The sequence below is a fragment of the Hyperoodon ampullatus genome, assembly GCF_949752795.1.
Source record: "Hyperoodon ampullatus genome assembly, chromosome: 5".
Lineage (NCBI taxonomy): Eukaryota > Metazoa > Chordata > Mammalia > Artiodactyla > Ziphiidae > Hyperoodon > Hyperoodon ampullatus.
This window is the reverse complement of record NC_136918.1, coordinates 117,700,445-117,715,529: the sequence shown is the minus strand read 5'-3', so window position 1 is coordinate 117,715,529 and position 15,085 is coordinate 117,700,445. Positions and strand designations below refer to the sequence as shown.

At 35.7% G+C, this 15,085-nt stretch overlaps 1 protein-coding gene across 1 annotated transcript in view; it reads left to right on the top strand.

The window, feature by feature from the left end:
* SAMSN1 (SAM domain, SH3 domain and nuclear localization signals 1) overlaps positions 1-15,085 on the top strand; it is a gene marked incomplete at its 3' end in the record, with an annotated part of 144,890 nt that overhangs the window by 53,186 nt on the left and 76,619 nt on the right. Inside the window, exons 6-7 of the mRNA XM_079705278.1 lie at positions 5,795-5,921; positions 7,119-7,471. Of these exons, the coding sequence (XP_079561404.1) occupies positions 5,795-5,921; positions 7,119-7,471 (480 nt within the window). The remainder of the gene's footprint in view (positions 1-5,794; positions 5,922-7,118; positions 7,472-15,085) is intronic.

The window sequence follows — 15,085 nt, the reverse complement described above, 5'->3', positions numbered from 1 at the left end:
TCCCTGGTGGCGCAGTGGTTGAGTCCACCTGCCGATGCAGGGGACACGGGTTCATGCCCCGGTCCGGGAAGATCCCACATGCCGCGCAGCAGCTGGGCCCGTGAGCCATGGCCACTGAGCCTGCGCGTCCAGACCCTGTGCTCCATAACGGGAGAGGCCACAACAGTGAGAGGCCCGCATACCGCAAAAAAAAAAAAAAAAAAAAAAAGTCAGAATACTTGATTCTCATCCTAGCTCTGTTATTAATGAATTATCTTTCCCTGGATAAGCCACTTATCTTCTCTGGGTTTTCTCTTTTTTTAAATAGGGTGGTAGACTAGAAGTCCAGTAATTTCCATTCTGGCTCATAAAATATGATTGTAGGACTAATGCAGTTCAATAATTCATTGGTGCTATTTTCTAAAAATTATTCTATCATCCTAATAGTCAAGCAAAGTGTCAGAAAATGAGGTGTATTTAATCCAACACTTGTAACAAAATTTTTACATTATTTAAGGAATGTGAGCCAAGCGAACTAAAAGATATGCACATTTATACATAAAAAATATAGTATATACATATTAAAATATTTGTATGAAAATATTTAATTTATATTCATATATAATTACCATTTTGATGAAGGAAAACAATAAGTAAGCAAAATACAATAATTTTAAAATTTCCTCTCATTTCTCAATTCTTAATCCTGTTTTTTGCATCATTACATTTTTTTTTTTCTGGTACGCGGGCCTCTCACTGTTGTGGCCTCTCCCATTGCGGAGCACAGGCTTTGGTCACGCAGGCTCAGCAGCCATGGCTCACGGGCCCAGCCGCTCCGCGGTATGTGGGATCTTCCCGGACCGGGACACGAACCCGTGTCCCCTGCATCGGCAGGTGGACTCTCAAACACTGCGCCACCAAGGAAGTCCTCATATTATTATTTTAACTAATTCATATGGAGTACTAACTGTCAACAATGTTACAAATACTAAGGATACTGCATGATACCTATATAGAAGGGTATGGTTCCTACCTTCCTTCAGTTTAGAGCCTATTGGAGAAGAAAGACATTTAACCAATGATGACACAAAAATGTAAATCTGAAATTGCAGTGAAAGACAAGACCGTAAAAGAATGCAGACCTAATTTGGACTTGAGAGTCAGGAACGATCTGCCTGAAAAAAATGACATTAGGCTGAGGATCCAGGGGTGAGTAGGAAGGAATTAACCAGGTCAAGAGAATGAGACTAATCATTCCAGGCAGACGGAGCAGCATATACAAAAACCCTGAGAAAGGAGAGTTACAGAGATTAGGAAACTAGAAGCCTGCACCTTGTGAGCCATTGGGGACCCTAGAGAAGTGGGCCTTATAGACCCAGTTAAGTTTTGGATTTTATTAAAAGAATACGTGGGATTTCTGCAGTAATTTAAGAGATAGTAATATCACCAGATTTACATCTTTCAAAGAGAACACTAACCTTACTTTACAAATCAACTAAAGGAATACAAAAACTAAAAGAAAACCAATTGGGGACTTGGCAATAGTTTCAATGAAAGAAAATTAAACTAGGGTGATAACAATGGAAATGGTAAAAAAGAAACAACGTCAAGACACATATTGGAGAATAGACCAAACTCAGTAATGGGATAAATATAAGCAAACAAAAGAGAGGTAAATGGCAAAGGTGATAATCTGATTTATGGGATATGCAGGAGGGTGGATGAAGATGGCATTCAGTGAGTTGAAGAAGACCAGATGAGAAACATATCTGGGAGGGGTGGCTAGAGGTCACTCTTGATCAGGCTTATAAATCATTTTAAATAGACAGTTGGAGAGGTGAGTCTGAAGCTCTGAAGAAAGCCTTAGAGAAATAAATTGGAAATCATCAGCATATAAGTGGTATTAAAAGCTGTGTGTTTGTGTGTCTGTGTGTGTGTATCTGTGTGTGTGTGTGTAGATGAGAAAAAAAAATGATGGCAATATTATATAAAGACCCAGAGCTAGTTGTAAAGGAATTTAAGCATTTAATTTTGAGAGAAAAGGAGGTGTCAGCATATAGGAGTTAGAGAAAAAACAGCCAAAAAAGGTGAAAGGAAAAAACAGGAACATGGAGTCACAGAAGCCAAGAAAAGAAAGTATTTCCTAAAGGTCATCATGGTCAATATTGCTGAATTTCAAGTAGTAATGGAGTTTGTGGAGTTCATTGGACCACAAAAGCAATTTAAATGGAATAGTAGAGACAAAAGCTGATTGATGAGTACATGAGATGGGTTGAAAGGATGAGAAATTAAAAAGATTAAGTTAAAGGGAGCATATACACAGTTAACTTTTTTGAGAAGCATGCCTGGGAAAGGGAGAAGAAAGAGTGGTAAATAAAAGATCGTGAATTAAAGATGGATGAGATCAGAGCACGTTTGAAGGCTATTGGGAAAAGTCCTTTAAAAAGGAAGATGATCAAAATTCAATGAAGAGGGAAGATGAATAAAAATGTAAACCAAGTTGTGTCACTCCTCTCGTTAGAATAAAATATATATTCCTCAGCCTGCTTTAAAAAATCTTCCTTGAAGACTCCTAGTTAAGTCTCCGGCCTCATCTCATGCCACTCTTCCCTTCTTTCTCTTCCTTAGTTAGACAGTAAGAATTCTCCCAAGAATTCCAGGTTTAGAACCTTTACACAGGCTGTATCCTCTTCCAGGAATTCTCTTCCCTCTGCTATTTACCTAGCTCGCTCTTTTCCATCAAAGTTTCAGTTGAAATGTTCTTCCTGACCATCCACTGAATCCCAAGCGATCTCCAAATTTTCATATGTCTGGTTCCTTCTTGTCATTCAAGCCTCAGTTTCAGTATCCTCAGTGAAACCCTTCTGATAACCTAATGTAAATTAGTAACCCCCCCATTCCCATGCCATCACCCTGTGAATTCTTAGCACAGCACTTCTTATGCCACATTTTATTGTTCATGTACTTGTTTATATGTTAATGGTATGTCACTTCTCTCTAGAATGTAGACTATGAAAGCAGGGATCTCATCTTACTTGCTCAATGCCGTATTCCCAGAAAGTGTGATAGTGTTTGGCATATAGTAGGTGCTCAATAAAAGTTCGTTGATTGGTTGAATGGTAAGTTTAATTTACAGGTTGGTCTTCTTAGAAAATATCTAGAAATTAAAAGGCACATTATGGAAATTTTAATCAAATTCAGTCTAAATATACAGGTAACAGATTAGAGGATTGTAGTGAATAACACTATTATTTAAAATATTCTAGAAGATTTATTTTTAATAGAAAATCTTAATGATTCTACACCTCTTATAATAATATTAACTCTAATTTTCATGCATCAGGTATATACAATCTAATAACGAGAGAAAGTTTTCCAGAAGTACATTGCTATTAAAAAGTAGCCAGCCTAATATAAACAATTTACTACGAGTAATCCATTTGGTAGATAAAACATAAGTATGAAGCCAAGAGTATATTTACATTCAGCAAGTATTTATTAAGCCATGCACAATCCTAGGCATATCAGATTCAAAAATGAATAAATGCAATAGACTGATCTCTAATAATTCAAATATGAATAAGTGAATAAAGATATAAAAGTTAAGAATACTGTGTCTTAAAAAGGCTATAATAGAGTGTGAACAAAATAATGTGGGGCCAGTTTGTTTTACCACCTCTGGGCCATGGAACCACACATTTGAATTTAGACACTATTCAAAAGTTTCCATTCCTCCTAGGGGCAAATAGTTAATAAGAAATTCAGTTACCCTGGATCTAACATCTTTCCCCAAATCAAGTGAAAGTCTTTTTCACAAAGAAGGGGGAAAGAGAAGGTTACTTTTGCTGCCAGTGTTTCAATGGAGCAATTAAGCTTTGTCTGTAAGATGAAGAGGTTGCCATAAGAAAAGAAGCACAACAACAAAAAATACTGTGCTCAATGGTTGTGTGATGCCAGCTCATTATTTCTGGAAGGGGCTAAAGATTAGAAAATCACTCTTCTTGAGTTGTAATAGACCTGTAAAGCTGAGTAACTCAGAAAGTACTGAAAAGGAATACTGGTGAAAATAATACAAAAATAAATAGCAATAGAAATCGTGGTGAGCTAAGCATGACTTTTGGAAAAAGAGTAAAATTTTGCATATCTAAGAAAATCTCATCACAGTCCTCTCTGTAAGATTAAAATGATTTCAGTATTTTTCCATTTATTTAATGCAAACAGGTATGGCTTGCTCTGACAAAACATCCCATTTCTTATTTGGGTATTATTATGCAGACAGAACATCAAGTTTATGTTGGTTGTTCAAAGTCATTCTTAAAGACCAAGAATAAGAACTAAATATAATAATTAGAAACATTTGCATGCCAGAGATCCTTTTCTTCCAAATATTTCTTTGGGCTTACAGTCTTTGTCAAAGGATTGGAAAGCACTGTTATAAATACGTCTCATTCAAACATTAATGAGGAAGCAAATCATTCACCTTTTAAAAATTGCAGTATCTATTTTGATGTCATTTATCAGCTGTTCAATGGAAAGAATGAGGCAGAAACAGGAAGAGAAGTATTTCTGAATTCTGAGTTTTCTGGATGAAAAAGAAGTATTCCTCTATGCATAACTTCTTATCTTGTTAATACAACAGAATACAGCTATCTTACCAATTAGAATAACATTTAGCACATAAACTATTAATTTCCAAAATATTTTGAAATCTTTAACAGAATAATATCTTAAAAATAATAAGTAAAAGCAATATAAATACAAATTTGTCAACATTAAGCTAGTGAGAAATATTTCTGTATCTTCCAAAAAAAAACTTTGAGTCATTAAAGCAATGTTAATTCTTTTATTGATTTTTTTTTTGCCACAATAAACCAATGACTAAATACTAATGACTATGTACTAAAACATAATATAGAATGTTGTGGCTGTGTTTTTGCTTTTCTCAGTGTGTATCTTTTAGAAAGCAAGAGGCTATTTAAAGAAAAGTATATTGTTTGAAAATATTCTATACTTGAAATAAAATGCTGGGTTTTGTTGTTGTTGTTGTTTTAAAGGCTTTTTTTTTACGTTGGGGGAAGGAGTTTATTAATTTATTATTGCTGTGTTGGGTCTTCGTTTCTGTGCGAGGGCTTTCTCTAGTTGTGGCGAGCGGGGGCCACTCTTCATCGCAGTGCGCGGGCCTCTCACTATCGCGGCCTCTCCTGTTGTGGAGCACAGGCTCAGTAGTTGTGGCTCACGGGCCTAGTTGCTCCGCGGCATGTGGGATCCTCCCAGACCAGGACTCGAACCCGTGTCCCCTGCATTAGCAGGCAGATTCTCAACCACTGCGCCACCAGAGAAGCCCCTAAAATGCTGTTTTACCAGAAGTTTCCAAAAGGAAAATAAAGAAAATTGTATTCTGCTTTTTTTTTTAACACTATCAGTCTATTTTAACACACGCAAGTAGCAACTTTCAGTTTCTTGCTCCGTCTACGTTATGCTGCAAAGGACTTTTTCCTGTCCACCATTTCACCTTGAGCAGGGGTGCCTCATTTATAGATTGCTCTAGATTCAATCCATTTTGCTGCATTTTGAAGTAAAAAGAAAAAAAATGCTTAAAAAATGCTCCATCTTGTTATGACTGGCCAGCTGTAATATACTTTACAAATTTGAACCTGCAAAAGGTGGTGTGCTTTTAAGTTATTGCTTAAATTGTCTCAGGCTACAGGTCCAGGTCATATTATTTAATTTTACTATGTTTATGATCTTGACACATTTTATATTTAATTTTTTGTGGAGAATGATTTGTCTTTACCCCGAGCTGTGCTTGTGCTAGGCCATAAAATCAGGTGATGACCCCATGGAATCCGTGGGCACCTTAAAAAGACTACAGAAACTGGTTTGGACCAAGAAAGCCAGGGTGCCGAGTCTGAATGAGATGAAACCTACATCAATAAATCTCCGTAAGTAAGAACTCAATGAGCTGATAAAAACGTTTTGAGGAAGAATTGGGGTAGCGTATATTAATGAAGGACATTTTGATAAGGCCTTAAAGTAATCATTAAATGTTGAGTTTTTTTGGTTTTTTTGCCAAGTTATTTGTGAGACAAGTATCCTTACACTGTTCCTGAATTTCATCCGTGACATTCCATTTCCCCTTTCCTTCAGAACCAGACTCAGAGGAAGAGTAAGAGAAAGCTATGGGTAAAGCTCAACAAGAAAATAAGGGTCAGCACTGTCCACTGTTCCCATTCCTTGGCCGTATAAAACAGTATGATTCAGTTTTGATGTGAGTGCAGCTAATTGGCAGATCGTGACATGCAACTTTGATTTTCATTTATGTACAAGAATGCGCTATTAATCATAATCTTTTGTTTATACCAGCTAAGCATTTGAACTTAAATAGATTTGACCATATGGCACAACTTACTAAGGGTAATATATGTTTCTATTTTCTATAAATGTTTTATATATTAACAGAAATTTAATCAGACCCTACACTACATGCAAATATAGGTCTCACTAATCAACTTTATAGGACCAAAGATGTACCTTTTTCTTTTGTTTTCTCAGTCTTGTTCTTACTTTTCCAAAATATTTCACCATGAGACATACCACATGCATAAATCTCTTTGCAGATTGATACTAAAATAGAGAATTTTAGGATACCAAAAGAATTTCCAAAAATCTCTACTGAGATTTCATTCTTTTAAGTAAGGCAAAGATTTGATGTGCTTCTTTATAATACTCTCTTATACACATGACCTCAAAAATTAAAAATATTTAAGAATAGAAACATACCATATCATGCTTATAACATGTGGAGAATTTTTTTAATTTGTATTTTTTCTACAGTGTCCTTCAGTACACTATTTGCATGTGGCTTCCAGTCATTCCAGTCAAACTGGCTTTAATCATTATATATGCCTTCAAAAAATTTTAGGTAAATCTGTTTTTACAAAACCAGTCACTTAATATATCAAAGACTTATCCTTTAAAGAAATGCTATTGTAAAACTATTTTGTGAAATTATATGACTTCCTGGTTTAGCCTGTGATGTTCATTCATTTCTATTATATAAAGGGAATTATAATAGTGATAATTTCTACATGTGCAAAATTATTAGACAGACTTACCTCTTATTTTTTTTTACCATTCAGAAGATGAAGATGAAACATTGATTTCCTGTATGAAATTAGCCAAATCCCAAGAAAAGAAAGTTAATAATGTTAGTACAAGGACGAAGGAAGAAATGGAGATTAGATTGGATTCTATTTCTGCATCACTGGTTAGATCCAATACTTCAACTGGATGCAGCTTGGCCAAAATATTATCCCACAGTGGAGGTGAAGTTCAGATGTGGAACAGCTGGAAGCCTTTTCCAGAAAACCCGCTGTGGACATATGTTGATTTCCAAATTGACCGGATTGGACCCTGGGACAACTGTTTCCACTGCACTCACCACCCACATCTCAAGGCTTCTTGTACAGATATGGATCTCCCACACTCATGGGTAAGTTTGTAAACTACGGAAATGTATCATCTTATCTGGTTGTTTGTACTAGCAGGAAAGAAACAGATAACAAACATGCTAATCAGTCAAATTTATGAGTCTCTGGAAAGTTACCAGAGCTAGAGCTGTCTTTCCCAAAAGCAATGCAGCTCTTGTGACTTCTGCTATCATGTTACTATTGGACATGTTCCTTGTGTTTGAATAAACTACTGCATAATATTTTCCAGGGATTTCTTTTTAACTAAAGGAAGACAATGGATGTTGATTCAGATCAAGAAGATGTGCGTTGAATTGTCTAAATTATTGCTGTTGTCTTGCAGTTTCACTGACAAATAATAGCTAATTTAAATGAGCATTTTCTTTGTGCATGCTATTCTTCTAAGCACTTCACATGTATCATTTCATTTAAATCTCACAACAACCCTATAATGTAGGAAGTGTTATTCTACTATTAATTGCTTCCTATTTTACAATTGAGAAAAATGAGGTACAAAAAAGTAACAGGTACAACATCACAGATCTAATAAGAAATGGAGCCAAGATCTAGAAACTAGACTAGGGATCCTGATTTTATCTAATATATTATAGTGTTTTCCATATACTAAGCTAGGTCCTAAGGCTATAAGGCACAAGAGAAAGAGTATGGATTTGAAGTTAGACAAATCTGGGCTTGAATCCAACCTATTTGTTTAGCTTGGGCAAATTATTGAGACTTTTTAGTTTCAATTTTCTCAATAGTAAAATAGTAATATTAAACTCATGAGGTAATTGAGAAACTAAAATTAAGTAACACAAATATTCTAAGATTTAAAAGTGTCTAATTTTTTTCAACTTGAACATAAGTTACTTATCTGCCTGGTATATTATTCTTTCCTTTAAAAACATCATCCTATCCCTTTAGACTCAGATCAAATACTTTGTCCTCTAGAAAGCCTTCCTGGGTCATGCCAGACAGGAAGTTCCTTCCTTTGAACTTCTAGATCACTTAAGGGCATTATTCTTTCATTGTATAGGCATCAAATATATATTGGTGTCACTGTGTGCCAGTACAATATTAGACTGGGGACTCAGAGCTAAACAATACATGCACTGCTCCTGTCTTCATGGAGCTTACCACACTCCACACTGTAGTGGGATGAGTTGGACGTTAGTTTATTTGCTATAAGTAATTCATCTTTGTATCCACCCTAATCTCTAGAATATTATAGGCACTCAATAAATATTTGAGTAACATTTGCTGACTAAATGAATGGAGTTTTAGAAACCAATGGACTTTGTTACCATAGATCTAGATAAAACTTTTCTTCTCATTCTTCTAACTGTCCCTATATTAATGCAATTGTACATAAACTCAGTTATTATGTGTGTGTGAGTGTTTGTGAATGTGTGTATTGATTTTGGTTTATATACATAGTAATGTTTTTCTTTTTTATTTAGGTAGTTTTGTCTATTTTAGTACATAGCTAAATGATTAAGTAAGGAGTTTTTATCTGCAGAAGGTCAAACATATCTGCAGAGTGCTCAGAATTTCAGATGATGGTGTCCAGCATTTGTGAACAGGAAAACCTCAGTGGATTTGGAGAGAAGGTTCAAGAACATGTTAGAGTTAAATTGGTTTGGTAAACTTAATGAGACATCTTGCACCCAGGGATTTGAGACATAGAGTGAAAGAAGTTGGATGAGTGCAAATTATTATTTTGATATTCTACACATATATGCTATAATAATAGCAAGTAAAAAATCTAGTTTCATTTTAGCATAGCTGATTTTTTTTTTCTGTAGTAATTACAAGGCTATTATTTGGGTTATACTTTAACTGTCATTCTAGGGAAGATACAGAAGGCAGATAATGTTGAGGGAAAAGTCTTCTCAAATGAGTGTTACTTACTATCAATGACAGGTAGTCAGCAGTGACATTTTTGCAATTTTAAAGGGTAAAAGTGTGACCAGATTTTTTTCTAAATGTACCTACATATACAGATACATTGGAGCTGGGCCTAAACCCCACATTTTGGGGGAAATAAAACCAATCCACGAATTAGTTTCTCAATGTCAGAAATTTCAGCAATAGTGGATTCCAGTGTTTTTGATCCCATCATTAAATCAGAGTTTTGAGGTGGCCTGAAGGTGACTTGTCTTCCAGACAGTCCTTATTGACCCAGGTACACCTCCCTGCTAGCCCACTTCAGGCTCACACTCTCAAAGCTGGTTTTTATAGAGCTGGGTGTAATGCCAATGCTGACATCACTAGCAAAGTGAGATTGGGCAAACTCCTTACCCTCTTTAATGCGTGAATTCCAATTCTGTATTGGTTTCAGACCCTACTCATCTCTTTTCCTCCAAGTGATTCTTTGCATACTGAATATACCCATTTGTAAACAAGGTTATCAAGGTCTGCTGTGCAAAGACTGTTGGGAAGATTAAATGAAATGGCGTCAGGACTCAGTTGATAGTAGCTAATATTTATACCTAAATCAAAGGGTCAAGAGGCTTGTACTGGGCTTGGAAAGGAGCAACGTTTTACTCAGTTGAGATACCATAAACAAATTGAATCCAGACAGGGAAATGTATTATTTGTGAAGGACTCTTCACAGAAGTCAACAAGGGGAGAATGAGACACACATAGATGTTTAACATGCAGTTTAGTTGTGTGTAAGGTCTACGGGATCTGAGGAGTGGGGAGAGATATGTGATTACAGACTTGATATAAAGTGAGAAAGGCAAAAGATGAGATTTATGAAAGTGTAAATTCCACAAGAGAGATGTGAAAGGAGAAACTACTTAGGGATGCCAATCTTTTCTAACATCCAAGATGAGCGGTATTGAGAATTTCAGATGCATCTTAAGAAAGATAATAGTGGAGGTAACCAAAAATAATATTTGTAGCCAAGTGTTTACAATCAACTTACAAGGAGAGTGATTGAAGGGTATTTATGAAATCCTGCATGCTGAGAACTTGAAACATCATAACAAAAAAGAGGAAAGTGAGCCATAGACTTAGTTGGGAATAAGGTCAAGAAAGAATAAAGTTTGTGTGTTGCAAAGGAGAGGAGGTCTTCCTTTAAGGTAATATTAAAAGAGGAGCTAATATATTTTTCAAAATCTTGGATACTTTTTTCAGATTTATAAGAAGAATACATAGTTTATCAGATTAAGAAATGGAAGTAATCTTGACATGAAAAAGGGGAAGAAATATCCCTTTTCCCTTCAAATGTCTAAAATGTTCCAGAATCTATTTTATAAAAATAGTGTGATATATTTAAAAATGACAGCAACAAAATCTCTTTCAGAATGAAGGAAAGTCAAAGGCCTGAAAGAACAAAACAGAGACCCATGTATAGAAGAATTAAAATGCAGCATAGATAGAAAAATTATAATAATGAGAAACCAAATTACATAAAAGTCAAAGAAAAATGAGTGAAGTTTATATACCAAATCTCAAGGTGAGAAAATAAACAAAGCTCTACTTAAAGCATCTTAAAATGCATAAGAAGAGGATGATAAGAGTGGAGCTGAAAGGTCTTATTGGAGTATTATGTGAACCCATCAAAACTGCACCAAAAGAGAAAGTGTGGAGAATGGAAGATTTCTTTACAGAACTGTTTCAGTGAGAGGAACAGGATGTGTGCTAAAGTTAACCAAGAAATAAAGGAACAAAGATTTTACAGTTAACTTTTCAATTCAAATGGGGAGTAGTGGATGATCTAATTATTGACATAGAAAAATGTTCTTGGGTCCTAGAGCCCCACTGCTAGTGGTCTCAGAGTTTTAATACTGTCCCCCCCAAAACTACTGATCTATGGGAGAGAGGTGACAAAACCAGGATAAGCTATTTGTGCCTATCTTCTACTTTGTCTTTCTATTCTCAACCTTGGCAATCTCTCCCAGTATCTCTGACCCTAGTCTAGTCTACTTCCTTCAATCAACATGACATGTCATTACCAGATTAATCTACCAGATTAATTTACTTGACTAATCTACTTGATAAATGCTACCTGAATAATGATTCTGAAGCTCAAACCTAGTGTTACTGCTCCCCTTACAAACTTTTAAGTATCTCTCCAACACCTACAGGTTCAAAAGCAAACTCATTCACCTATTCTGCCTTCTAACTAGATTCTCACCAGTCTCTTTCACACACACACTCTGCTATAAGCACAGTGATACCATCCTTTTGCCAAACACAATGATTTGTTTCCCATCTTCATAGCTTTGTTTATACTGTTTTCTCATTTAGATCTTTTCTTCTCTACCTGTTTGATGAATAGTATGGAAGGTTAAAAATACATATGGATGAGTAAGAATTCATTTCACTTTGGTGAAAAGGAATGAGGATTGATAGGACCAGTAAAAAGAGAGTAAGGGGGCAGGTGGTTTAGAAAAAAGGCAAAATTAATTTCATAGGCTCTATTATCATTTTCTTTGTACATTAGTGATGTTAGATTCCTGACAGAAGTCTCTGTGTCCCACTGATGGGCATATTTTTACTGGTCCAGTGAATAACACATACCAAGGAGACTGCTCCCATATCCACGCAGAGGAAGACAGGCTATGAACCATCAATGCCTGGTTCCTCATAGTTTAATGCCCTTGTGTTCAACTCTAACAGCAAAAGCTATTTGTTAGAACAGCTTTAAACTTGTGTCTGCTTACCTTGGAATTACGGTGGTATGGAAAGAGAACAGATTTTAATGAATGGATCTGGACAACCTGTGAAAAGGAAGGCAGAGTAAATGATAATCTGGACTGAGAAATGCAGAAGGAAAAATAGGAAAATGTGCTAGAAAAATACCAAAAGATATTTATACTTATTACAATCTGAACTGAAATTAATTAACTTGAGAATCAAGATTCTAAAAATAATTTAAGGTCCTAAATGAACAAGAACAAATAATTAATTATGAGTATTTTACATGACAAATTTTTAATTATAACCAATAATATTTGATGGAAGGAGAATTAACATTTACCCAAGAGAAGAATTTGAAAAATGGGAGATGCTGCAACAGCTTATTCATTCATTCATTTATTCATTCATCCATTTATTCACTCATTAGCAAACTCATGTCAAGTGCCTCCTAAGCCACTTAGGCTATGAATATGTATGTGGGAGGAAGAATCTACTGTTTCATATTTATAATGAGAGTTTATGGGGTCTTATTAAAAAAGGTAAAAAGGAAAAACAAATAATCACAATCCTCAGTATAAAAATTCACTAAGATGGGAAATATATTGTGATACTTGTATATAAAATAATCCTGGAAAAGATCTGGGCAGATGTGCAAACACATTTACATTAAAAAAGAGAAGTTGGGCTTCCCTGGTGGCACAGGGGTTAAGAATCTGCCTGTCAATGCAGGGGACATGGGTTTGAGCCCTGGTCCAGGAAAATCCCACATGCCACAGAGCAACTAAGCCCATTCACCACAACTACTGAGCCCGCATGCCTAGAGCCCGTGCTCTGCAACAAAGAGTAGCCCCCACTCACTGCAACTAGAGAAAGCCCACGCACAGCAATGAAAACCCAACACAGCCAAAAATAAATAAAATACATTAATTTTAAAAAATTAAAAATTTAAAAAATAAAAAAAGAAGTTATGGAAGAAACATTTAAATTATGAGATGTTATAATAATGCAAGATATCAGATTTATGGAAATTATTTAGGTTGAGTTTGAGGAGAGTAATTTGGAAATGTTTATGAAATGTTTAAATGCATTTTTCTAATAAAATCTTGTATAATAAATATAAAGATAAAATGAGAAAATGTAATTGCTCTGTAAGTGTGAAGTCTTATTCTAGAAGTCCAGGATAACTAGAGACATTATTAAATTAGACTTTTGAAGCAGGGCAATGTAGAATGCAAACAAATCAAATTATTTGGGTTAATGTTTGGCTTTTCCCAGTTACACAAACCTCATGAATATAAGTGAAAATAACAGACCTGTGATCTAGTTCTAGAACTGTTATAGAAACCAAGAATCCCTCTTTTTCAAGAATTGCCCTAAGGGTTTTGTCCCACTTCTCTCTTTGTTTTATTGTTGTTTTTTCTGTGCTTATTTACGCAAGTGCATCAAATTAAGGAGAAAGTTGAATTGGTACTCCCCAAAATAAAATCTTTCTAAAGTCTTCATAAAATATTTGTAATTTAGAATAACTCTTGTGATAATGATATAGGACCCATGATAATTATAACTACATTTTGGCTTCTACAAGAAAGTTGAAATTTGCTTCTTTGGATTCTCAAATAGACAAAGGAGGAAAATGAACGTCAATCTGAAGGGGACCCAGTTATGCTCATTGAACATGGGAGACCTCAAGTGCCTCCTTACTGAGAACCTAACTCTTTTGCGTGGTTCAGAAGAACAAAGCAAATCACTAATACTGGACATGGGCCTTTGGGAAGAGAGAGGCCTAAATGTTAGAACATTTTATATAATGAAACTTGGAGAATGCCCCAAGTATTGGTAGAATTTCTTTTGTGGCAGAGAAGCAAGCTCAAAATTCAAATATTGCTAAGCTAGCTAAAGACAAAGTCATATTTTGAGTGTGCAGCATAGTGTGTCAGAATCTATGTTATACATCAAAGGAGCACAGGTTGGAGCCAGGAGAGCCAGTTGTGAGTTCAACTCTGTCACTTACTGGGATCTCTCTGGGTCAGGGTGCTTAATCTCCAATGGCCTGCTGCCTCCTCATCTTTAAAAAGAGGGAGAGCTATCAATGATTTTTAAGACTCCTTTTTATCTTCAGTATTTGGACTGTGAGGGTACACCAAGGAAGATAAGGCCTATGTGCAGAAAGAGATTAGTACATAAAGATTTTCTTTCAGCTCTTTCAAAGCAGCTCTCTTCTCACTTTTCAGATGCCCATTGTTGACCTGATTTCTATCTTTTTTTTTTTTTTAACATAAGCTATTTTAGGTTTGGATTTTTATTTTTTATTCTTTTTCCTGACCAACTACACTTCCTCTGTCCTGGCTACTTCCTCATGTTCTGAACTAGCAACTATGTATGTGAATACAGACTTCACCTGGGATACAGCCAGGTTCTCCTGACCAAGAAAACTTCTTCATGAACCAAAATGTCTATATTTCCATTCTCAGGAACTAAGAAGGTTTCTGCCACTCAAGAAGAACTATTTTTTAAAATCCTTTTGAATGCCATCTCAGAGGACAAAATCTTGCTTTGACAAATGGGCAGGTGAAGTTTAAATAGAATTGTAAAGGGTGGCAGAAGAGCAGGGACCATGCAGTGTGAAGAGTGCTGGGCTGGAGTGAGACATCCTCCTCTGCCACCATCACCCATCTCTCTCTCTCGCTCCCTCTCTCTCTCTCTCTCACACACACACACACACACACACACACTAGGTGGCACCTTTGAGATCTTGTCCTGCTCATGCAGACATGTCGATACAATGACAATCATAATCTCCACTGACTTAGCAGTTGACTATATTTCAGGTGTTTTTATATATGCTATCTTTGTGTTATGATTCAGTTAGGTGGCATTTTTATTCCCATTTTAATGGTAAGGGAGATTAAATAATTTATGTAATGTAACAGTAGGTTGCAGGACTAGATTTTAAACCCAAATCAGTAAGAGTCCAACATTTTCCT